Here is a 23,650-nt window from a genome sequence, read left to right as displayed (position 1 = left end):
TGAGATAAAACCGCCATTGCACATGGGTTGTGAAAGTTAAATAAAACTGGTGCTGTAAATTAACCATACATCCAGATGGCCTAACCAAGGAAAGTGCGTGTGAGGATTTCCAATAACTTGTTTTGATAACGGTTTTAATATCTCCCTGGATTTTTTCAGGATTATCATAGACATCACCCAGGCCTATTTTATGTAGCATTTCACTAACATATGATAACCAAGGGATCTGCTTTCCATTATCCAGGTTTTTACAGTCCTGGAGAATATCTCTAGAGAACTGGAGATCCTCAGATAGCCATATTTTTCCCCATAATAATAAGGGCGAAAGACGAATGATATCACTCACGTAACTCAATCCCATTTCGTTATGTGAAAAATTATTTGATGAGTCTGATGGAATTGCTAGTACACGCTTTATGAATTTGTTCTCCATGACCTGTATCGAGGCAGGGCTTTCAGTCCCCCAAACCCCTGCCCCATAGGCGGCCACAGACAAACATTTGGATCTATACAGGGTTTTTAGGTGTGCGACCGGTTTTTGATCTAACTTACCACAGAAGCGGAACAGACCTTCTATGGAACGACTAGCGCTCTGAACTCGAGCCTTCATTAGTGGGGCCCAACTCAGTTTGTTGTTAAAGAGGTTTCCCAGATAGTTAAAATTATCTACCTTTTCAATGGTGAAGTTATTTACCATGAACTTTCTAGATTTAGTCCCCTTTGGGCCACAGACCATTGCAAAAGATTTTGTGAAGTTTACCTTCAGGTCCAGGTCCAACATGAAGGTATTAAAGGCGTCAAGACAGATCTGCATACTATTTCCTGTAAGGGTCATAAGTACCGTGTCGTCGGCGTAAGAAAGCATGGGTATGCTCCTGCCATTAACCTTCGGGAAATCACAGCAATGGTCCAACAAATACTTCTCCAGGCCATTTGTATACACAAGGAACAAAAAATGGGCTAATATGCAGCCTTGTCGTACACCCTCAGTTGAGGGGATAGATTTTGTTTTTTCCCCCCCTGGTCCGAACCTTATGGCTACAGTTGTCGCTTCATGCAATCTACGGAGCAATGTAACCAAAGGTTCCTCAAAGCTCATATCATCCATCATTTGCCAGAGCTTGCTTCTACACACAGTGTCGAATGCACTTGAAAGGTCCATGAAGGCAAGGTGGATGGAAGAATTCCTTGCCTTCATGTACTTGCCTATGATTAGTGCCAAATTCAGACACTGTTCGACCGTCCCTTTTCCTTTTCTGAACCCGTATTGGGAGTTCACAATGAGGCCCACCGAGTCTGCCCATGTTTCCAATCTAGCCAAAATAACTCTACCCAACAATTTACATGATGCATCAATTAACTCCTTCCACGCTCATGACGAGCCCAGCTCGTCATGCAGTAGCCTGCTGCTACACTCATGACGAGCTGAGCTCGGCATGAACTAATGGAAATGAGAGTAAGCCAGCGCAGCAGGGGAATTCCCATAGCATTGAAGGTGTTAATGATATAGGACGATAGAATCGGGGGTCAGATCTATCGCCCAATCGGTGTCCATTCTGAATCCCATTTTAGGAGTTGGGAAAAGTTTACCAACTCCTAAAATGGGATTCATTAATAGTAAAAAGAAATTTTAAGTTACAAACATCAATTCAGAGTGTTTGTGACTGAAAAAAAGGTTGATACATCTGGCCGTATATTGCTACAATACATTCGAGGCCAACCATGCCCATAAAAATGCAATGTCTTATTTCTATATTAAATGCTAGCTGTTGGCACTGCCAGTTCCAGCATAGGGTGTTGAACGTAATTTCCAGGCTGCAGTGGCATATATATTTCAGATTTAATGAACTATGGAACAATATTTTAAATTTTAATTAGGTCTGACTGCATGTTATATTCGTTAGCAAACAGTGGGTGAACTTTGAATGTGTCTTATTAAACCCAGTAAAATATTTGTGGTTTGACATATTTTCGATCTTCGTGTTTGTTTTTGCAAATGGAAGATGTAGTACTAGAAGACCTACTGAAGAGTTGGGGATAGTAACCAAATGCAACATTAAAGACAAATTAAATTATGTCACAAAGAAGGTTGCAATTATAGTGCCAGGTTGAGTAAAAAAGTGTTTGGCTTTTTGAACAAAGGTATTGAGATCGCCAGCAATTAATGATGATATTTGTGCATGGAATCAAAGTAACACATTTTATTATAACTTTCTGCCTCCCAGAAAAATAAATGTTATGTTTGATGTATACAAAATTTGACGAGGACTCAAGTATTTTCTGTTATGAATTATTAGCCTTAATCTTTACGTTTGTCCAATGTTTGTTGTGTATACAGTGATGTGACTATCCTTATATGAACAAAGCAAATTAAATGTGCAAGATTTAGTAGAATTTGGCTTTCTTCAATAGTGAAATAATCTCTATTGTCAAGCAGACAATTTGTACAGAATAATCCCTAAAGAGATTATAGAACCCCTGTTGATAATATGATGGAGATTCCCAGGTTCACTTAGGGTTTTACTGGCTCCTCCCCCTTTTTTTAAGTTCAAGTAAAGGTTTATTTAGAAATTAAGGTAATTACAAAAAACAATACTTCATACAGGCAATCATTTACCAATGCATAGTAAACAGGAAAGGATATTTAGGAATACTATTGATATACAAAATCTTCAAGGTAATAATAATATAACTTAAGGAATGACATGAATACATTCAAAGGTTCATAGATATTATAAATAGCCCCTCCCCCTTTTTTATGCTTCGTGTTTTCTAACAAGAAGCAGCCCTTTTGACTATGGCACAATACGTTTTATTATCGTCGGCCCAGATTACAAGATGTGCCAAATAGTTACTAATGTCCAAATTCTGAATATGCTGTTTCCAGTTTCTTGAAAAAACATAAATACAATTGTAAAAGCTGTGCTGAATAAGCCGTGTTATACTCAGTAATTACCATTCACCGTAGGTTCAGTATTCAACAGGTGTGCTTAATCCCTCCTGTTCGATATTTCAGCTTGGAAATGAGACTTGACATGCAGTATTGGTATTCAACACACCAAAAGCTACATATTTTTGACATTTTTTGTGGGTATTTTTCCTCTTTAATTTTCATCAGGATTAACCTGCCGAAATCTATTGTGAAAAATTGCGTGGCTATGTTAGTCATCCCACAACTTATAATTTTTATTCCTGTGCAAACTCCTGCTTGCACAAGGATCATAATTGTAGCCATGAATTTGTAATCAGGGCCTACATGTCCCACTGACAGGCACGTCACTTTTGAAAGTCAATATATGTCTAGTTAACGTCGCCTATCCAACAATTCATTCAGAACAAAGAAACATACCTTTCTGCATATTAGAATTTATACAAATAAGCACATAATATAATTCCAATTACTATGACTAACAAGTCAACCAAACATTGGCATTTAAAAATCACATATTTGCTAATAAATCACTTGCAGACTTATAAGTTAACATGCAATACTTAAAAAGCTGAAAACAAAGTTACTTGTCTCTGTCTTAAAAACAATCAGCAATCAACTAAGAAGTAGGATAAACTCCATTGTAGCATTTGATAGCACATACAATTTTCATCATTCGCTTTAACATGGAATAAAATTTAGAGTTACTGACCCACGAACACACACTATTATAAACCTGACTATAATTTGCCTTATACTCCAGAGACAATACAATAGATGGTTTATTAATTAAATATCAGCAATTAGTATTTAATTAAATAACCTTTGCAGATTCTCTTTGAGATTGTCTTCCTGGAAAAGGACCCAAGGATGTATCAAACCACTGGTGGTGGCAATTTCTTTATTGACATAATCATACTTACAACACTCAAACTCCTACAAGTTCACTACTTGTAGCTTCAACTAGCAAAGTGCAGAGATATCATCTATTATATCCCATTTAAATTGATAAAAAAACTTTAGAAGATGCATGCCTGCAGTTAATGACCCCTCAGTAAAATATAGTCCTCTAAAAATAGCTTTTATTATTGAACACCTCAGTACATTTGCTAAGCGCTTCAGACAATTGCCTTACAAAGAATCCCACAATGCCTTTTTATCCAAATCTAGTAATTCAGTCCCACAGAATGAGAGATCTGGTTCTGCCCATAAATGCAATGAGCAGCTCAAGTTATATGAGAATTTAAGTCCTAGTTCTTTTTAGTGACTCACCTGTTCCAAAGTACAATACTTCAATTTCCAGTCAGATGTTGATTTATGGCTACCAACATTTTAAAATGTGGGTCCTCTATGTTTACCACGAAGTGATTTTACAGTACAGTACAACTCAAGAGCCGTTAATTTATGATGCAATCCAGTTAGTGATGGATCAAATAATACACGTACAGTAAACAAGGAATATGAACTCCTTCATCTTGGGACAAAAGAATAAGCACCCTTCAATATTTTATGACGGTTCGTTGAATATATTCCAAACAATGGAGTAGCCAAGACACAGCCTTCTTTTAGTCCTGTTGGGATCTCTATTTCCCAGATAAGTGAGCTTACGGGCCTACTTCCACTCTAGTCAACTTAAAATTATGCAACATCCATAAAATAGAAAGCTCACCGGGCAAAATATCCCAGTGTTCTAATTTATGCCAGAGCATCTACCTATATACCAGGTCAAAAGTTGCACGGAAGTCTGAAAAACAGCAAAATAAAGCTCCATTGACTTGTGTGTATAGACCAATAAGGAAAGACATTATTTATAATACCGTAGCCTTCCAAATTCCCCCTTGTTCTACTGGTATTAGATTGCTTTCAATAACCCACTCAGAGTGGGACAGCAGATAAAGTTGATATTAAGTTTAGCAACAGCATTCCTTAAACAGATAAAATCAACCACTAGCCAGGTTTGCTGATCCATCCGGTTTTACTGTTGCTCCTCCAACCACTGACTTAATTTGATTTAGAATGTAACTGTTTGTATATTGTTAGCAATGAATAACTCAAGAAAACGTTGGTCAACTACATAATCCTTAACTTTAGTTAAGATTTTCACATGGCCTATACATTTAGATGATGAGGAACCTATTTATCATCTTGCACCCCACACTTTAAAGATGGTAACCTCCATAGAGATCCCACATTTTCTAACCACCAAAAGGTTTTCTAAGGCCCCAAAAATGATCGCTTCACACCTTTTCTCCCAATTATTCAGAAAGTATTCATGTTTTTCCTTTCTTAATGGATTTGCATAATCCATTTCAATCCCAGAAAAATGGAGCTCACATTCTAGAGTGCCACCACATTTTACTACCTGCTCTAGTTTACACAGTTTTGATTGTAATCAGTGGCATAACGAAACTTGAAGGCCCCCCTTGCACTGGAGGTTGCCCCCACACCGCATGTGCTGAAGGGGCTTATGCTATGCCCTTGTTTGTAATTTAGAACTTTCTAAATCAAACAAAATATTTGGTGTTAAATTAACGTGATGCGGGGCATCAAATAAAGCACTATCCTGGAGATAGATGATGCAGACCGGTATATTTCATAAGCAGACGAGAAAATAGCTTTACGTTGACAATCAGTTTAAAACTGATGCACTGCAAGGCGACACTTACCTAAATCTAGTACAAATTCTGTAAGGGTAGCCAATTGTTATCGAAACTATTCCCGGGTGGGAAGCATTAACTGAATATGTTATTGGGCAAGGATCACCACCATCAATCTTATTCACTTTAAAATCAATAAAGACCATAACCTGAAATATGGATCCATATATATAATCTATAGGGGCCATTTAGGAGTACATTGCACTGGTTTGTCTGCGGGGAAGCGCCCATTAGGTCAGACTAAATCCAAGCCGGTTAGGGCATTCCAGAAATTGATGAGACCACATCTTATTATTGTATGGGAAGTGCACTTTATATCCATAGCAGAGGGAAAAATAGTTTTTCACTAACAGGTATTACGTTTCAAGACATTAGATTTCAAAAGGAGAGATACACTGTTATCCCTTTCTCTATAAAGGAAGGGGCACATATGTGTAGCTAGACCTGTGTCGTTTTTGAGCGTAGGTATTCTTATTCCTGACTGAGGTGGGGTTTGTCATTCTAGACGGAGGTGAGGCTTGTCATTCTGTATTGAAGATAGTACACAAAAACCTGTGTGGTGTGTTTTAAGATATTTATTTACGTAGGAGGAGTGCCACGGGCCACTCGGATGCCATTTTGAGCGCTGAAGTACATTTCACCTTTGGGATATATTTGTATGTGATTGGTTTGTAAACAAGCAACAATGCCAGGTCAAGTCGCATACGCAACAAAATAAATATACAATAAACAGACAATGACATTAAAAACATAAAAGAACAGTAGTACTTCAATCCGATACAGATGTTCAACGTAAAGTACGTGTGAAGTGCTGGAGTTGGAACACTGAGCCTGTGTCTTCTGCTGGACGGTAGTAAACTTCCCCTGTGTGATGTGTTTGGTTCTCTTTTGTTTGCCTCTTTCTCTCCAGGTCCCTTGCATGGTGGAGAAGGTGAAACACCCCATGGCAGGAGTGGGGTTACCCGCGGTGGATGAAGTGCCATGTAAAGCCAGTGCCAGCTCCGACCTCGGCCCTGCATCCCTCAGCAGGGGTCACCCAGAGGGCAGCCTGCAGCCAGGGCCAGGCACCAAGGTGCCAGGCACAGACAGCGTGGGCAGGCCTGCCGCGGCCAACGCCGCCCGCGAGAGGAGCCGCGTGCAGACCCTACGTCACGCCTTCCTCGAGCTGCAGCGGACCCTGCCCTCTGTGCCCCCAGACACCAAGCTCTCGAAGCTAGACGTCCTCATCCTGGCAACCACCTACATCGCCCACCTCACCCGCAGCCTTCAGGAGGACGCTGGCACAGAAGGAGGGGAGAAGGCCGAGGGCCAACCTGGCCAAGGGGGCAGCGGCCTGCTGCAGGGAGCCCTCCAGGGAGACGGCTACCTGCACCCGGTGAAGGTATGCAATGAGTTAGCCTTTATCTTTGATTCCTCTCTACGTCTCCTTTGTGTTGTTAGGTCTCGCCTGAGCCGGCGCATGCGCTGCTCTGTGAGACATTTAGTAACTGGGCATTTAAAAGTGCTGCCAGACGCTTTTGCTGGCCTAGCGCTTGCGGCCACACGGGCATTCACGCGTGCAGCCGCCAGCTTTAATGTTTTTGCTATTTGTTTACTTTTGCTCAATTGTGCTCAATTACGGCACCCGCGCTTTACTTTAACATGGTTAAATTAAAGCGTGGGCTTTACTTTAACCATGTTAAAAGTAAAGCGCAGGTGCCGCGATTGTAGTAAAAGTAAAGAAATATTTTAAAAAATCAATTTCTTTACTTTTGCTACAATGGCGGCACCTGGCTTTACTTTTAACATGGTTAAAGTAAAGCGCAGGGGCCGTGACTGTAGCAAAAGTAAAAAAATAGATGTTTTTTTCTATTTCTTAACTTTCGCAGCGATTGCGACACCGGCGCTTTACCTTTAACCATGTTAAAGGCACACTTTACACATGATCACCACTGCTCCTGTATCCAGAACTGCCACAATCACAGATCTCATGTCTGCTGGTGCTTGACTCCATGCTTTCCAAGATCTTTGCAACAGGACCATGAGACATGCCTGTTTAGGAGATGGAAATGTGTGTATCTGACGGCTCAGGATATTGCAGCGGGTATTGCTGCCAGATGAACGTATGAGCCCAAGAAATAAGGGACTTTATTCTAAAAGGTTAGAGCGAGACGGGGTGGGGGGGTCGTCCCTGGGTCACCACTGTTGTCGATTGCCATGGCGTAGCAGTCTACGGGGGCACAGGGTCAACACTGAGTTCTGCTTCCATATGGAGGCACAGTGTCATCACTGAGTTGTGCTTCCATATGGAAGCACAGTGTTATCACTGAGGTCTGCTTCAAAGCTCTCCCATATCTCGTCCCAATCCCTATCGATCAGGCGTTTTTGGAGTCCTCTAGCCTTTTCCCCGTACAGAGCTGTACTCCCAGTGTATGGTGCCATGTGGTATTAGGGTGTGGGATTGCTGCTTGCTATTTTAGCCTGATTACTCTTTTAGTTTGTAACTTTTGTGACTGTTAGGTCCTATACTTCTGTAGGAGATGACGATGAGAAGTGCCCTCTGTTTACTCAAGTGAGACTCCCAAATGCATCTACAGTTTGAAATATCCGGAGTTTCACAAAATATTTTAGCAGGTGAGGTAGCGTTACCATTTTAGAGTAGCAATACACCTAATGATGCAGAAAGGTAGCATCCTCCAGAATGCCCCCTGGGATCTGAGAGAAGCCTTTTCTTTACCAAGGTTGTTTTCAAATAGAGATCCAACTAAAAATGATATACTGGATTACTGAGGTATCTAAAGGAGTGACGCTCCAATTTGATCAAACCTCCGCCCAGGTTTTTGCTGAAGGAGGGGCGTGTTTGGACCCAGGGGGAGCACAGTTAAGGTTAGAACATAGGCCATTCCGAGCTCCTCAAGAGCACTGGCAATTCCAGAATTGTTGTGCCTGATGTCTTTAAGGAAAAGCATGGCATTGCTTGCGTAAAGTGATATTATGTGTGTTGTGCCAGACATGGGAATTCCAAAGTTCTTTCCCTCGGCTCTCATCCGGACTACAAGCGACTCTATGGTCAGCGCAAATAGAAGGGGGACAGAGGGCTCCCTGCTTAGTTCGCCCTACCGACCTTAAAAGGGTTTGAAGTGGATTTGCCCAGATGGACCCTTGTGTTTATTAATAGCATGGTCCTTGACTCAAAGCCAGATCTAGCCTGCACCTGATATAGGTATTGCCACAATAGGTTATGGAAGTCCTTCTCCAGGTCCAAGACTAGGGAGACATTGTGCTGCTGATTGGGCTGTGCCACTTCCATGACGTGGAAAAGCCTTCTAACATTGAGGGATGTACTGCGCCTTGGGACAAATCCATTTTGGTCCCAGTGGATTAATTGTGGTAGGATCAGACGGATTTGACTCACTAAAACTTTACTGAGGATTTTATAATCAATATTTAGGAGGCCAATTGGTCTATAAGAGGCAGGGTCGGCTGTGGGGCAGGGGGAGTTAATATCTTCCTCTCTACCTCTCTCTCAATGTTACTGTTAATTCTTCTATTTGTTGACTTGATAGTCTGTTTCTAAACTGATAACTGTCCCGCAAGCCTGCCTCTCCCCATGCCTCCATTAGACAGACGCCTTGGGTTTTTAACTAAAACCGCTTAATGTTGCAGGCCCGGAGGGGCAGATCATCTTGCGCTCGTGCATGCAATGTTCATAATGGTGAACAGGGTGCATGAGTGGGTACAAGCTGACCCATCTCTTCACGACCCGCAGCATTTTGCTGCTCATGGAGGAGCAGGTCTGTTTTCACCAGCTCCCGTGACGTGTTCTTAAGGAGAGACAAGGTGTTTGAGCGAGTTCAAGCCACCCTGCTCCTCTATGATCTATAGCAACATGCAGGTTAGAGAGGGCTGGGATAGCTACATCCTCTCCGGCGTGGAGTGGTGTGGCTCACTGGTTAGAGGCGGCAGACCCGAGAGCAGAGGATGGCCTGGGACCAGGGTTCAATTCCCGACGCGGCAGGGTCGTGGACCAGGGTCAGCGGACTCGATAATTCTCACCTCGGTGCCTACTCTAACCAGGGATCACACTCGGCAACTCTGGGCATTAGCTTGCCTCGTCTCCACAACGGCCCCCCACATACGCCGGGGATGCCTGGTTTCACCTTGGAGATACCCAGTAGGGACTATCTCACAGGGAAAGCCAGGACGGGTTCCCCAGCGGTCTACTGCACAGAGATACTCCTTCAGGAGTCGATTCTAGCGCATTACAAACCCACAATTAATTAATTAATTAATTAATCCCGCTCACAGTTAGAAGTGGGCCCAGGAGAGGAGGGAATCACTGTGCACCTCACAAAGGAGCACACTAAGTAACAAATGGCCAGCTTTTCTTTTTTTCCAGATTTTCTGATAGTCCTTCAAGCTCTTGAGGAAGGCAAGGGGAGAGATAACAATAACTCCTCACTCATGGATAAGGTGAAGGAGGTGGGGTTCAAGGAAAATTCCTCCATTCCCTGCATTTCACCAGTGTTGGGGGGAGTAGGGAGTAAATTTCTTCATGCTCACTTCTGGACAAGATGAGAGGAGGTTTAAAGAGAATAAGGCACCAAGCATATCGCAACGTTTTTGTGAATCCCCCTCACCCTTTAGCAAGGTGGAGGCGGCAGCGACAGGGTGCAGTTTTGCCCTGACTCTATGTGAGGAAGAAAATTGTTTTGCCCACAGTTAGCTTTAATGGTTTACTGCTCGTCCTCGAAATGGTGGAGGAGGGATAAAGGTAAAAGCTGACCATGGCATTCTTAGGGTGGTCATTGGCGGATCAGAATCTGCGTGTTGTTCACTTAGGATTTCAATGAGAAGTCGAACCAGCTAACAAGATTGGCCAGGGGGACGACATTAATATTAGAAAGGGTAGGACTGAGAGAAGAACCTTAGGTCAGGCCACGGTACAGAGGTTTAAAATCAAATGAAAAATGAGAACGCGGGCAGCCCAAAAGAGATGATGTATTTGGACTCTCCCATAACCCCCATGTTTTTGTTCTTGTGGCTACTCAGGCAAAATCAGCCCCTCAACATTAAAAGCAGGCCTTCCAGTGCCTCTAATCTTGATAGCAGGCTTTTTATGAGAAGAATACTGAATACCAAAGAGGCCTCTTGCAACGATCTAGGTGAGAGACATGGGCACTGACAATCCAAAAACCAGGCTGCCAGTGGCAAGAGGAAATTCCTGGGAGCAGTGCTGGCCCAGGAATACTCCTTGATCTTGGCCTCTCAGGCAACAAGCATTTGCAATGCAATAGGTCTCTCATTTGCAAGAGTTTGAGCTATTGGCATTGTAAATGATAATACCTTTTATTTATGTGTTTTGAAAACCTGCAAGTGGTGCATAATCACACACTTTATACTTGTAGTCCTTGCTTACGAGAGGCAAGGTTGGCAGTAAAAGAGGCACAGTTACTGCCAGCCTTAATTCTTGTAAGCAACAACTTTAAGTACAAAGTGCGTGAAGAGCATCACTGACTGGATGAGAGACAACTAGCTAAAACCCAACACAGACAAGATAGAAGTTCGGATCTTTGGGAGCAACATCTCCCTATGGGACGATGCCTGGTGGCCTCCCGAGTTAGGACCCTCACCCACTCTGACTGACCACGCCCACATCCTTGGCATCATCCTAGAGGACCTAGACAGTAAGCTCACCATAAAAAGACAGATCAATGAAGTTTCGTCTGCCGCCTTCCTCTATCTCTGCATGCTTGGCAAGATTTTCAAGTGGTTACCCATCGACATCAGACTGACCATCACACAATCCCTTGTCACCAGTCTACTCGACTACCGTAACTCTCTCTACATAGGAATCACCTCGCACCTCCTCAAGAGACTGTAAACTATACAGAATTCAGCGCCCATACTCATTTTAGAACTCCCTAAATGGACCCACATTACCCCCACCTTAAGAAGCTCCACTGGCTCCCCATTCAGAAGAGATGCCAGTTCAAGATGTTGAGCGACACCTTCAAGGCCCTCAACAACTGTATGTTTAACGTCCTCTAGCACTCCAATGAGTATTTCATTACAGTAACGTAACTTAGTGCAGCCATTTTACAAAGTCAAACACTGTGGTTCAAACTACTAACATGCATATATGAAAATGTGTTCAGCATCTTCAGAAAAACAGAAAATAACAGTCAAAGATCACAAAGGTCGCAAGCACTAACTTTATGTGACAAAAAGTTACTAACAGTTGGATTTACACATAAAGTATGAACGTATGATGGTCTACAGGAACTGGATAGTGATACATAAAAAATTATGCAAATATTAAGCTGGTCTAAAAAGAATAGGAGATTTCAATGTGACAGTAAACCCAATTGCATATGCTGTCTATTACTTAGAGTGTGGTGCTCACACCCCCTACACATGATGGGCCTAACAAATTATATTATTACGGTTAGTACGTTGGTTTTTTTCTGAGTGTAGTAATCAACTCATCTATCTATCTATCTATCTATCTATCTATCTATCTATCTATCTATCTATCTATCTATCTATCTATCTATCTATCTATCTATCTGTCTATCTATCTATCTATCTATCTTTGGGAGGAACAGGCGTTCACCAACAATCACGGGCAGATGTGTGGAGAATGTTATAAGTTGGTTGAGATTTATTGATTATATATTTGTGGTATGGAAGGCACCAGGGAGACAGCAGAAGCTTGTAGGCACACTCAATTGCAACAAAATTAATTTGCACCTTGCTGCACACATCAGCGAAATAGAGGTGAACGTTTTGAACTTGCAGGGGCACATCAGGGAGAACACAATATAAACCAGATTATATAGGAAAACAACTGCCGTACATTTCACCTTGCATGCAAGAATTTTTCACCCCAGTCATCTCAAAGTGAGCATCCCGTATTTGAAGATGCTCAGACATAAAAGGAACTGCAGTTGCCCCAGTCATCTAGAAACGTATCAGAAGGAATCTGTACATCAATTCATGGAAAGAGGATATGACAAAGAAACACTGGTAAAAACAGCGGCCATGGTAAATTCGAAAAGCAGGGAATCCATACTCTTTTGCACACAGCAGTGGAAACAAAACAAATCACCCATTAGACTGATAACCAAATTTAACAAACAAGAAAAAGAACTTAGGCCCATTATACGTAGTCACTGGCATCAATACGTGGAGATCCAGTGTTACGTCCCCCCATCCCTAGATCCCTGGCCATCACATACAGAAGAGCATATTCCATGAGAGACGCACTTACCAAAAGCAACCCGAGGTGATAGAGCAAAAAAGATGGCTTCAGCAAGTGAAGGGCTTCCGTAGGTGCAATAAGTGCAAAGCCTGTCGCATCAGGGTCAATACAATGCAATATCTATGCCCATTTGATTACAAGCCCATTAGAATTTTATTGTAGTGTATAGTATCGTACACTTATATAGCGCAGACTGCAGTGCTTAATTTGTAAAATATTAAGTGCAGGTGCTCACATTTTTTGGGGAGGCCACAACCACGTTTGCGGCTCCGCCCACTTCCCTCAGCGGCTCCACTCACTTCCTCCAGCGGCTCCACCCACTTCCTTTCTTGGTTCCACCCACATCCACAAGCCTCAAAACATCAGAGCCCACTCCTCACATCTTGAGTTGCGCAAGAAGCTGAAGATCTGGCTCTTCACATAAGCACCTCCGGGACCTCACACCTACACAGCTGCCCAAGTGCCTGAATACCCTCTTGGATGATTAGTGTGATACACATATCAATATATCATAACATAATGTAACATAGGGCCTATGACAACAACTTAAAAGTAAACTCAAATTAGAGAATGTGTGTAATTCTCAAAGTCCAGCTTTAGGAAAGGTCATTAGAGGACTTGAGGCAGCTTTGCAAATTAAAGAGAATGTGCTTGTACTGTGCTGTTAAAAAGAAAGGAAGGGGTTAAGGAAGGAATAGATTAAAGAAAGCAACAAATGCAGGCTGGAAGGGGAGTACTGTACCGGTGAGAGGAAATATATAAGTAATGGATGAAAGAAGGAGGAAATAAGAAAAGAATGTGAAAGGGTGAAACAAAGGAATAGAGAGAAAGGAAGTGAATGAGGTGTGATGGATGAATAGAAAGAAGGGAAAGGAGCAAGATAGGCATAAGGAAGGGTTGATTAGAAAGGAAGAAATTAAAGAAGAGGTGGAGGAAGGAGCAGGAAAAAAGAAAGTAAGGAAAGAATGGAGGAAAAAGGATTAAATGCATCAAGGGAGGAAGGATGGGGAATGAATGAAGGTGTTAGGAACCAAGAACGGAATGAGGGTGTAAGGAAGCAAGAAGCAAGAGGGGAAAGGAGGAATGTCTGGAGGTGCTGAGGGAGGGAAAAAATGAAGGAAAGAAAGGAGGTCAGGGGAATAGATATGAGTGTGAAGTACTGGGTCAAGGAGGGACAGAGAGAATAATGACAGTGTAAAATTGCAAAGAAATTAAAAAACAAAAGACTAAAATACATTTGTGTCCTTAACACACCATGTATGTTTGTAAAGCACATATTCACCAACAGGGGGCTTCACAACGAATTTAAAATGTTATTATTCAGCTCAACAGCACAAATGTTATCGACCTCAAAAAGATGAAAGACTGAGTTGCAGCACCAAGATTTAAATTTATGACCCTGAGAACAAACGCGGGTTCCTGGATTGGATATAAAGAAACTCGCAAGAAGGAAAAACATAAAAGGGAGAGTGGGGAAGGAGGACAGGTCTGAAGTCAAAGATAAATACGGTAGACAAAGAATGTGAAGAGAAGTGAGGAAAGCAGAGATAGGGAGTGCAAGACTGTGGAACATGATGAGAATGAAAAAAGGAAAGAGGAAAAAGGGAAGAAGAGCAGACAGTGGGGAGTGCTTGAAAAGAGAGTGGAAGGGAAAGATGAGTAGGTGAAAAAAAAAAGCAGTTAATGAGGGGAGGTGGCGATTAAGACATGTGGAAGTAGGGCAGAAAGTGAAAGAAGAATGGAGAGAAGGGAAGGAGTAAGGTTTGAAGGGGAGGAAGAAAAGCCGATATTGAGTAAGAGGAAGAAAACAGTACATCACAGCTTTATTAAATATAGAGTAATTAATTATGTATAGTTGAGGGGTGACAGGGCTGTATCATTCTTGGACTGTCTCATCAATGCATAGCTGCACTGTCCAAGACACACAATAGCGATTTAGGGCCCCATATCACTGAGTGGCAAGCTTGGGAGTACACCATTTGCGCATGCACTGTGAAAGCACGTGCCATTGTAAGTTTTAAGGACACGTTCTATCAGAGTGTTTGTGAACATGGCAGTCCCCCCCACCTCCTCAAGCTTGGTGTATGTGCCACCAAAAGCGATTGTTGCATCTGACTCCAGGAGCGGTAATGCCGGCGCTGCCAAACTTTCACTTAGAAACTCATTAATTCAACCACTCACATTGACTTGAGTATTGAACAATACATCACAAATTAACTGCATGTGAAGATAGAAACAATGTCATATTTTTAAATTGCGGCTTCCTTTTACATTTTGTCCACTTCAGGCTTGTATGCACAGGTGTGGCTGTAGTGTATCCTAAACATTCTATACTTTAAAAAGTGTGCACGAATGATTCGCACAACATGAATGACTCTACAGTTCTCAAGAGGCAACAGTGGTGGAAGAACGAAAAAGTAATATATGACTCTTTGAATTTAGCTCCTAAATGATCATTCTTTTTTCAAAACAATTAACCCTATCCAGCTTTTAATAAGCCAATTACATACAGTGTAGTGGGTCAGGGGTTGCATTTTACCATAAGTAGATTTAATAAAGGAGACGTCACTCCATGGTGTGCTGGTTCATAGGTCTGTCCCCAAGACTGGAGGTGAACTTCATGGATTGTGGTGGATAGGTCTTAAAGGTTAAAACACACTTGCCACTGCTAGGGTCCACCTGCAGGTGCTAAGACTCCAGGGCTTTTAAGATCTTGCGGCATCTTCTAAGGTCTAGCACAGGAATGTGCTCCCTCAGAGAGTGGTCTTTGAGCCTGGTCATTTAGGCTGAACCTGGTTCCCCAAATTCAGCAGCTCTGACCATAGCGCCACATCCTCTTTCCCCCTGAACACCATACTGCCCCACTTAGAAAAACCTGCACTGCACTGATCCGCTGTAAACACCTGGATGTTCAAATTACACACTAGACAAGAGCAATATGCTGCCTAAAAAAAAGTAACAACATCTTAGAAAAAGCAAACACTCCTAGGGAATGCATGATTAAGTAAAGCATGTGAAATGTAAGCAGGAACAACATGGTTACCTTTTTCCTTTTACACTCATTATTCAGAAATTAGTGAGTGCTTTTGCATGAAAAGTTAAGCCCATGACTACAGGGCCCGGAAAGGACCCACTTCCATGCACATTGCTTATGTCCTTACAAAACGTAAGCAGTATGGTTTAAAAAGACAACATCCATAAACACAGGGCCACTGTACACATGTTGTTTTCCAATCCACCCATCAATTAGGTAATGCTGCACCGCCAGGAATGGTGCACTTTCCCACCCAGGGAAAACAACGATGTTCAAAGAGAGACGAGAAAACACAAGTAGCGCTTCACTATCAAACCCTGCAAAGTGGCGCTAATGTGTTTAGGTATGAATAAATCAATCTGGCCACTGTGCACCCACACTGTCTTACTTTAACTAGTTAGTTATTTATTTTTCATATTTGGAATGTTTTATTTCTCTCCACCCCGAGGCTGCACTTAGAATTTGAAAAACGTCAGAAAAAGACAATGTTGCCGGCAAAAATGTTTTTATTTTTGGGATCCATTTCACAGGGGATCAAATAAACGAAAGGAGGAAAGAGAGGGTAATACCCTTTCTTTAAGTCTCGGTTTTCATTAACTGAGGAGGCGCGAGACAGAAAGAGAGGGAAGAGGGGGGGCACTGCAGAGTGGGGGTGGGGGGTGGGGGGCAGCTACCAGCGGCAGGAGAACTGGACGCTGTTCTTGTCTTCTGTTGGCAGGAAGGAAAAGACAGAGTCCTTTTCCTTCTCTGCCCGTTCCGCCCGTCCCCAAAAGCCGAGGATTAACTATTGGCCTTCGCGATTAATGTCGTTGGGGAGGCTTTTACCACCATTATTGCCACACATATCCTGATCTTATGTAACATTGACAACAAGATGTTTCTGTGGAAGACGTGCTTCGCAAAGAACAGGGCGCGCGCCACCGCTCATAGACAAACTCTGCAAAAACGGAAATCTTCAGAGAAAAACCTGTAAACGTTTTGAAGGTGTCCACAGTAAAGCTTTGCAAAAAACAGTACACTTGCAGTATCTGCAAGCAGTTCCCTAGTTTCGAATAAAGTGAACATCACCTCACCGTGCACTGAAAACTATCCAGCAAAGTGGGAAACTCTTCGATCATCTGACGAAGGCAAACCGGGAACCTTATCTAAAAGATGTCACGAAGGGCGACAAACGGGAACTTTTCCAAAGTTTGTTGGTGACAAAACTGAAAACTGCAAAGCCTTACCCCACTACCAACGTCACTGCTCCTCATGTGGTGATCCTGCCAGCACCGAGATAGTGCCAGGTCCCCTGAGGTACCGCCTGCGGCCTGCCCCATGAGTCTCTCAATGTTACTCACGGCTCAGCCTGGCATGTCCGGTTCCAGCCTGCCTTGCCCCAGTCCCGTGAAAAGCCCGCCCTCAGCCATTCTCCAGCAAAAATGAAACCATGTTGCATGTGCACGGCAGGCGCGATCTGCTGACGTGACATCACAAACGTGATGATCACGCTCTTACAAAATGCCTGGAACAGGGTGGGCAAGCAACAGAACTTACAGAACGTGATTTTTAATAATTACCGGACCATCTGCCAGAGCGGGAAGAGAACTTACAGAAGAGCTTGATTTTTAATAATTACCGGACCATCTGCCGGAGCGGGAAGAGAACTTACAGAAGAGCTTGATTTTTTATAATTACCGGACCATCTGCCGGAGCGGGAGGAGAAAAATCCTATAGACCCGGCCCCGTAAAATAAGTGCCGATGCTGAGCACCGGAAAGCACCGGCACAAATTAAGCCCTGGCAGACTGTCACCCTACGGCAGAGGTCTTCAAACTTTTTGATGCCGAGACCCCCTTGTAAAACCTTTTTAGGCGTAAGGACCCCCTTCTGACAAAAGTTTCTAGAAACTGGTACTCCTCATCATCAACTTTTGACAACCATAAATGCGCCTGTTAGACCTCATCACATCCCTCCATCATTCATCCACCCGCACTTTCACACATCCATCCATCCACCCTTTCATCCTTCCATCCATACATCCATCCTTCATCCTTCCACCCTTTCATCCTTTCATCCATCCTTTACCCATCCACCCTTCCTTCCATCCACCCACCTTTTCACACATCCATCCATCATTCATCCATGCAACCTTTTATCCATTCATACATCTATCCACCCTTTCATCCTCCCATCCATACATCCATCCTTCATCCATCCACCATTTCATCCATCCATCCATCCACCCACCCTTCCATCCATCCATCTACCCATCATTTATCCCCCCACCTTTTCACACATCCATCCATACATCCTTCATCCGTCCACCCTTTCAACCTTCCATCCATACATCTATCCTTCACCAATCTATCCTTCATCCTTCATCCATCCACCCTTTCATCCTTCCATCCATACATCCATCATTCATTCATCCACCCTTTCATTCATCCATCAACTCATCATTCATCCACCCACCTTTTTCACACATCCATCCATCCTTCAGCCTTTCATCCATCCATCCACTCATCATTCATCCACCCACCTTTTCACACACCCATCCATCCTTCAGCCTTACATCCATCCATCCACCCATCATTCATCCACCCACCTTTTCTGTGCCTCTCTCATGGTGGAGGGGGGGGGGGGAGGAATCAGTATCTCTCTGCGTCATCTTCCTTCTTCTTTCCCGCTCATGGGAGGGCATCTCTGTGCCTCCCTGCTACACTATAGCCAATCCCCCACCCCCCCCCCCCCCAACCCCCCCCCCAGCTCCCCCCAGCTCGTGTATGTGAGCCCGGCTGTAACAGCTTCAGGGACACACACACCGTCACACCCAAGTACTTGACAGGTCTTTAAAAGACCTTTTACTTGTTAATGAGGCGTTGATGTTTTTCACACCTCGGTGTGAATTAGGCCTCCCCCGTGAGCACCCTCGATCAGCCCAATGCCAGGAACTGCACTCTGCAGAATCTGCGACCCCCTTCCCAGCACTCCACGACCCCCCTGGGGGTCGCACCCCACAGATTGAAGACCGCTGCCCTACCGGTATCCTGGAGCTTGGAAAACCTAATCAGAAGGAATCGGCAGAGAGCGGGGCTGAGTATGGGGGCCTAGAATACTCAGATTTTAGCAAATAGCTAAGTCTTTAGACTCTTTCTGAAACACATCAGAGAGTTGGCTTGCCTGATGTTCTGAGGTAACTCATTCCACAGGCGGGATGCTACTGTACTGAAAGCCCTACCTCCCATCCTAGATTTCTTAAATCTGGTAGTTGTTGCCAGACTCACACTGGACGAGCGAAGGAGCCTGGTGGGCTTATACCAGGTAAATCTTTCTTGCATAGATAGGGGGCCCATACTGTGCCGTGCTCTGTATACAATGCACAATGATTTAAAGGTGACTCTGTCCCTTATCGGCAACCAATGAAGATCTCTCAAAGCCATTGTGGTAGAGGAGCTGCGCGGTCTTTTAAGTGCCAGCTTCGCCGCTAAAGTCTGGACTCTTTGCAGCCCCTGCAAGATGTATAATGGGGCACCTAAATATAGGGAATTGCAATAATCCAGTCTGCACAGGATTATGCAGCAGGGCAAAGCATACGCTAATTGTTTTATTGGTTTGAGACACCATTTGAAGATTTTCCTCAAGCAGTACCCCCAGGTTGCGCACTGTTTTAATTGGTACCAGAAGATCGGTCCCCGGGGAAAACCTGAGCTCGCACAGTAATTGCTGAGTCATTTTGGCGGTAGAGCAATAGACCACCTCCGTTTTCCCCTCGTTAAATTGCAGAGACTTTGCTTTGAGCCAGCTGGAGACCCGACACATGCATTCCTGAAAAGTGTCCATAGACACTGCATGCTTCCCTTCCAGGGAAAACACCAATTGGGTGTCGTCTGCATAATTGATCAGGTCGATCCCATAGGATTTTATGATGGGAATCAAGGGCCGCAAATATATATTAAAAAGGATAGGGCTAACTGCCGACCCTTGTGGCACTCCGTGATGATCCAAGGACTTGGGGGAGGCATACGGAGTCATGGTTACTACCTGTTGTCTGACAGATACCATTGTAACCATTTCAGAGCTTTGCCTTTCACACCCAGTCTCTCCAATCTGCCTAACAATACTGCGTGGCTTACCGTGTCGAATGCGGCCGACATGTCCAATAGCACTAACACTGATGAATTACCATTGTCGGCTCCCATTCGCAGAGTACCCAGCACTATTGCCAACGCAGTTTCCGTCCCATGGCCTGGGCGGAACCCAAACTGATCCCTGTCCAATAAGCGGTTATCTTCAAGATAACTCGACAGAGACTTGCTGACAGCCTTTTCCAAAATGTTTATAGGGTAGGGCAGAAGAGATATAGGCCTAAAATTGGCTGGGTTTGTTGGATCCAGTGAGGGTTTCTTGAGTAGGGGAGTTACCATTGCCTGCTTCCATACCTCCGGGACTACTCTTCCTCCAAGGATTGGCAGCAGATCAATCGCATCCACAGACATATTTGCGGTCCATACTCCTTCCAGATCTTATGAGGAAGGGGATCTAAGGGGGATCCAGAGGATACACTAAGAGCGAGGCTGTTAAAAAGCTCTTCAGTGAGAGGCTGAAAACTCTCAATAGGTGATACTACCCGTGGTTCTTCCTCAGCTATCTGGAGTAATACATCCTGACTGATGACCTTACCCTGGTCAAGCCCCCCAACAATTTTAGCAATCTTTTCTTCAAAGAAGATGGCAATTTCATCTTAAAGTTTTTGTGTTGCGACCACCCTATTGCTCGTACAAGCCGGGCTGGAGAGGTCTCTTATGATATTAAAGAGGGCTTATGTGCTGTTTGGTGCTTGAAGTATGGAGGTGGTACAAAAGGGGGTGGTGATGGACGGAGCATCTGAATCAATCAACCACTCACACCCAGTCAAAAGATATGGGTTTAATCCATCACCGTTCTTTAGTCCACTCTGCCACCCCAGTTCAGACATGGCTATATGCAAATCAGTCAGTTCGGGCTAGACTGTTCCCATGAGGCACAGGGTCGGACTGATTTGCATACAGCCATGTCTGAACTGGGGTGGCAGAGTGGGCTAAAGAACGGCGATGGATTAAACCCAGATCTTTTGACTGGGTGTGAGTGTTTGATTGATTCAGATGCTCCGTCCATCGCCACCTCCTTTTGTACCGCTTTTGGCCGCCATAACTGTGGCAGGGTATGCTCAGACGTGAGTCCCTTGCTCACTTGGCCACTGGATTCAAGCAAGCCGGGCTGAAGACGGCTGGAATGCCAGAAACCGGTCCTCGGAAGCTTGTTTCCGGTCCAGGGAAGACATGGCTTGGCAGTTCGGGCTGGACTGTTCCCATGAGGCACAGGGTCAGACTGATTTGCATATAGCCATGTATGAACTGGGGTGGCAGAGTGGGCTAAAGAACGGCGATGGATTAAACCCAGATCTTTTGACTGTGTGTGAGTGTTTGATTGATTCAGATGCTCCGTCCATCACCACCACCCCCTTTTATACCGCTTTTGGCCACCATAAGTGTGGCAGGGTATGCTCAGACGTGAGTCCCTTGCTCACTTTGCCACTGGATTCAAGCAAGCCGGGCTGAAGACGGCTGGAATGCCAGAAACCGGTCCTCGGAAGCTCGTTTCCGGTCCAGGGTAGACATGGCTTGGCAGTTCGGGCTGGACTGTTCCCATGAGGCACAGGGTCAGACTGATTTGCATATAGCCATGTCTGAACTGGGGTGGCAGAGTGGGCTAAAGAACGGTGATGGATTAAACCCCGATCTTTTGACTGGGTGTGAGTGTTTGATTGATTCAGATGCTCCGTCCATCACCACCACCACCCCCTTTTGTACCGCTTTTGGCCGCCATAAGTGTGGCAGGGTATGCTCAGACGTGAGTCCCTTGCTCACTTTGCCACTGGATTCAAGCAAGCCGGGCTGAAGACGGCTGGAATGCCAGAAACCGGTCCTCGGAAGCTTGTTTCCGGTCCAGGGAAGACATGGCTTGGCAGTTCGGGCTGGACTGTTCCCATGAGGCACAGGGTCAGACTGATTTGCATATAGCCATGTCTGAACTGGGGTGGCAGAGTGGGCTAAAGAACAGTGATGGATTAAACCCAGATCTTTTGACTGGGTGTGAGTTTTTGATTGATTCAGATGCTCCGTCCATCACCACCCCCTTTAGTACCGCTTTTGGCCGCCATAAGTGTGGCAGGGTATGCTCAGACGTGAGTCCCTTGCTCACTTTGCCACTGGATTCAAGCAAGCCGGGCTGAAGACGGCTGGAATGCCAGAAACCGGTCCTCGGGAGCTTGTTTCCGGTTCAGGGAAGACATGGCTTGGCAGTTCGGGCTGGACTGTTCCCCTGAGGCACAGGGTCAGACTGATTTGCATATAGCCATGTCTGAACTGGGGTGGCAGAGTGGGCTAAAGAACGGTGATGGATTAAACCCAGATCTTTTGACTGGGTGTGAGTGTTTGATTGATTCAGATGCTCCGTCCATCACCACCCCCTTTTGTACCACGTTTGGCCACCATAAGTGTGGCAGGGTATGCTCTGACGTGAGTCCCTTGCTCACTTGGCCACTGGATTCAAGCAAGCCGGGCTGAAGACGGCTGGAATGCCAGAAACCGGTCCTCGGAAGCTTGTTTCCGGTCCAGGGAAGACATGGCTTGGCAGTTCGGGCTGGACTGTTCCCATGAAGCACATGGTCAGACTGATTTTCATATAGCCATGTCTGAACTGGGGTGGCAGAGTGGGCTAAAGAACGGTGATGGATTAAACCCAGATCTTTTGACTGGGTGTGAGTGTTTGATTGATTCAGATGCTCCGTCCATCACCACCCCCTTTTGTACCGCTGAAGTATGGAGGTGGCATAGAAGAGAGCTTTCGATTTGGCGATGGTCCCTTTATATTGAGCCTGCACTAGCTTCAACAGTTTCTTATCAGATTCTAAATAGAATCTTCGCCACTTCCTCTCTGCCTGTCGGCACTGATTACATAACAGTTTCAGCTCCTCACTAAACTATGGAGCTGAAGGTTTCCTTCTGTTCTTTATCTTTTCATGGGGACAAGCCTGTCGAGGGTATCAGTGATGTGATTACAATAGGTCTGATAGTTCCTGTCCACCGGGGGCATATCATTGCAAGACAGAGTAGGCCATCTGGTAAAAAGATTGCAGGTTAAGATACGTGGGCACTGGGCAGCACAATCCTACAGGTCCACAAGTGAATCCTGCAACACATGACAGCAGTAAACAATAGGGACCACACATACTTGGTAGCAAAACATCCGATGGATTGCCATAATAACGGCATCAAAGGTCTTAAGTATTTCGTTATAGATGCAATACCTAAACAGCTGAGAGGGGGTAACCGGGAGAGGTTATTCAGACAAAAGGAATCAAAGTACATTATCAATTTAAATTCCAAGGTACCCAATGGTTGAATTCGAAAGATGAGTTGTACACATTTTTATAGTCGCAGAATCCTGATCTTTAATTTCACGAGGTGTGAGCAACTTTGACCCAAACAGGAAGAGCTTATGGGTTTAGACTGTGTGTTTTTAAGTTTGAATCATGAAATAAAAGGACATATGTAACAATGGATTGGCATTGCAGCAGCAGAACAATTTATAGTAGTGTTGCACTGATCTGTAAGCGTCATGGGTGGATCACTGAAACAATATATATCGATGGCAAAAATATAGAACTACAAAAATATCGAGTAAAAAATATAGAATGCCAAAATATCGACTTCCTATCTCCAAACAGGTAAGTACAAAAATATCGAATCAAAAATATCGTTGTAA

General features: G+C 44.2%; 1 protein-coding gene across 1 annotated transcript in view; it reads left to right on the top strand.

Annotated features, from left to right (window-relative positions):
• Nucleotides 1-779: 779 nt before the first annotated feature.
• The window catches only part of TCF24 (transcription factor 24), a 32,207-nt gene continuing 9,336 nt past the window's right edge, over nucleotides 780-23,650 (top strand). The window contains exons 1-2 of the mRNA XM_086918013.1: nucleotides 780-785; nucleotides 6,497-6,967. Coding sequence (XP_086774139.1) covers nucleotides 780-785; nucleotides 6,497-6,967 — 477 coding nt within the window. The remainder of the gene's footprint in view (nucleotides 786-6,496; nucleotides 6,968-23,650) is intronic.

The sequence above is a fragment of the Lissotriton vulgaris genome, chromosome 4_1, assembly GCF_964263255.1.
Source record: "Lissotriton vulgaris chromosome 4_1, aLisVul1.2, whole genome shotgun sequence".
NCBI classification, from domain to species: Eukaryota; Metazoa; Chordata; class Amphibia; order Caudata; family Salamandridae; genus Lissotriton; species Lissotriton vulgaris.
Note: the sequence above shows the minus strand (reverse complement) of the source record. Positions and strands in the feature narration are given on the sequence as shown.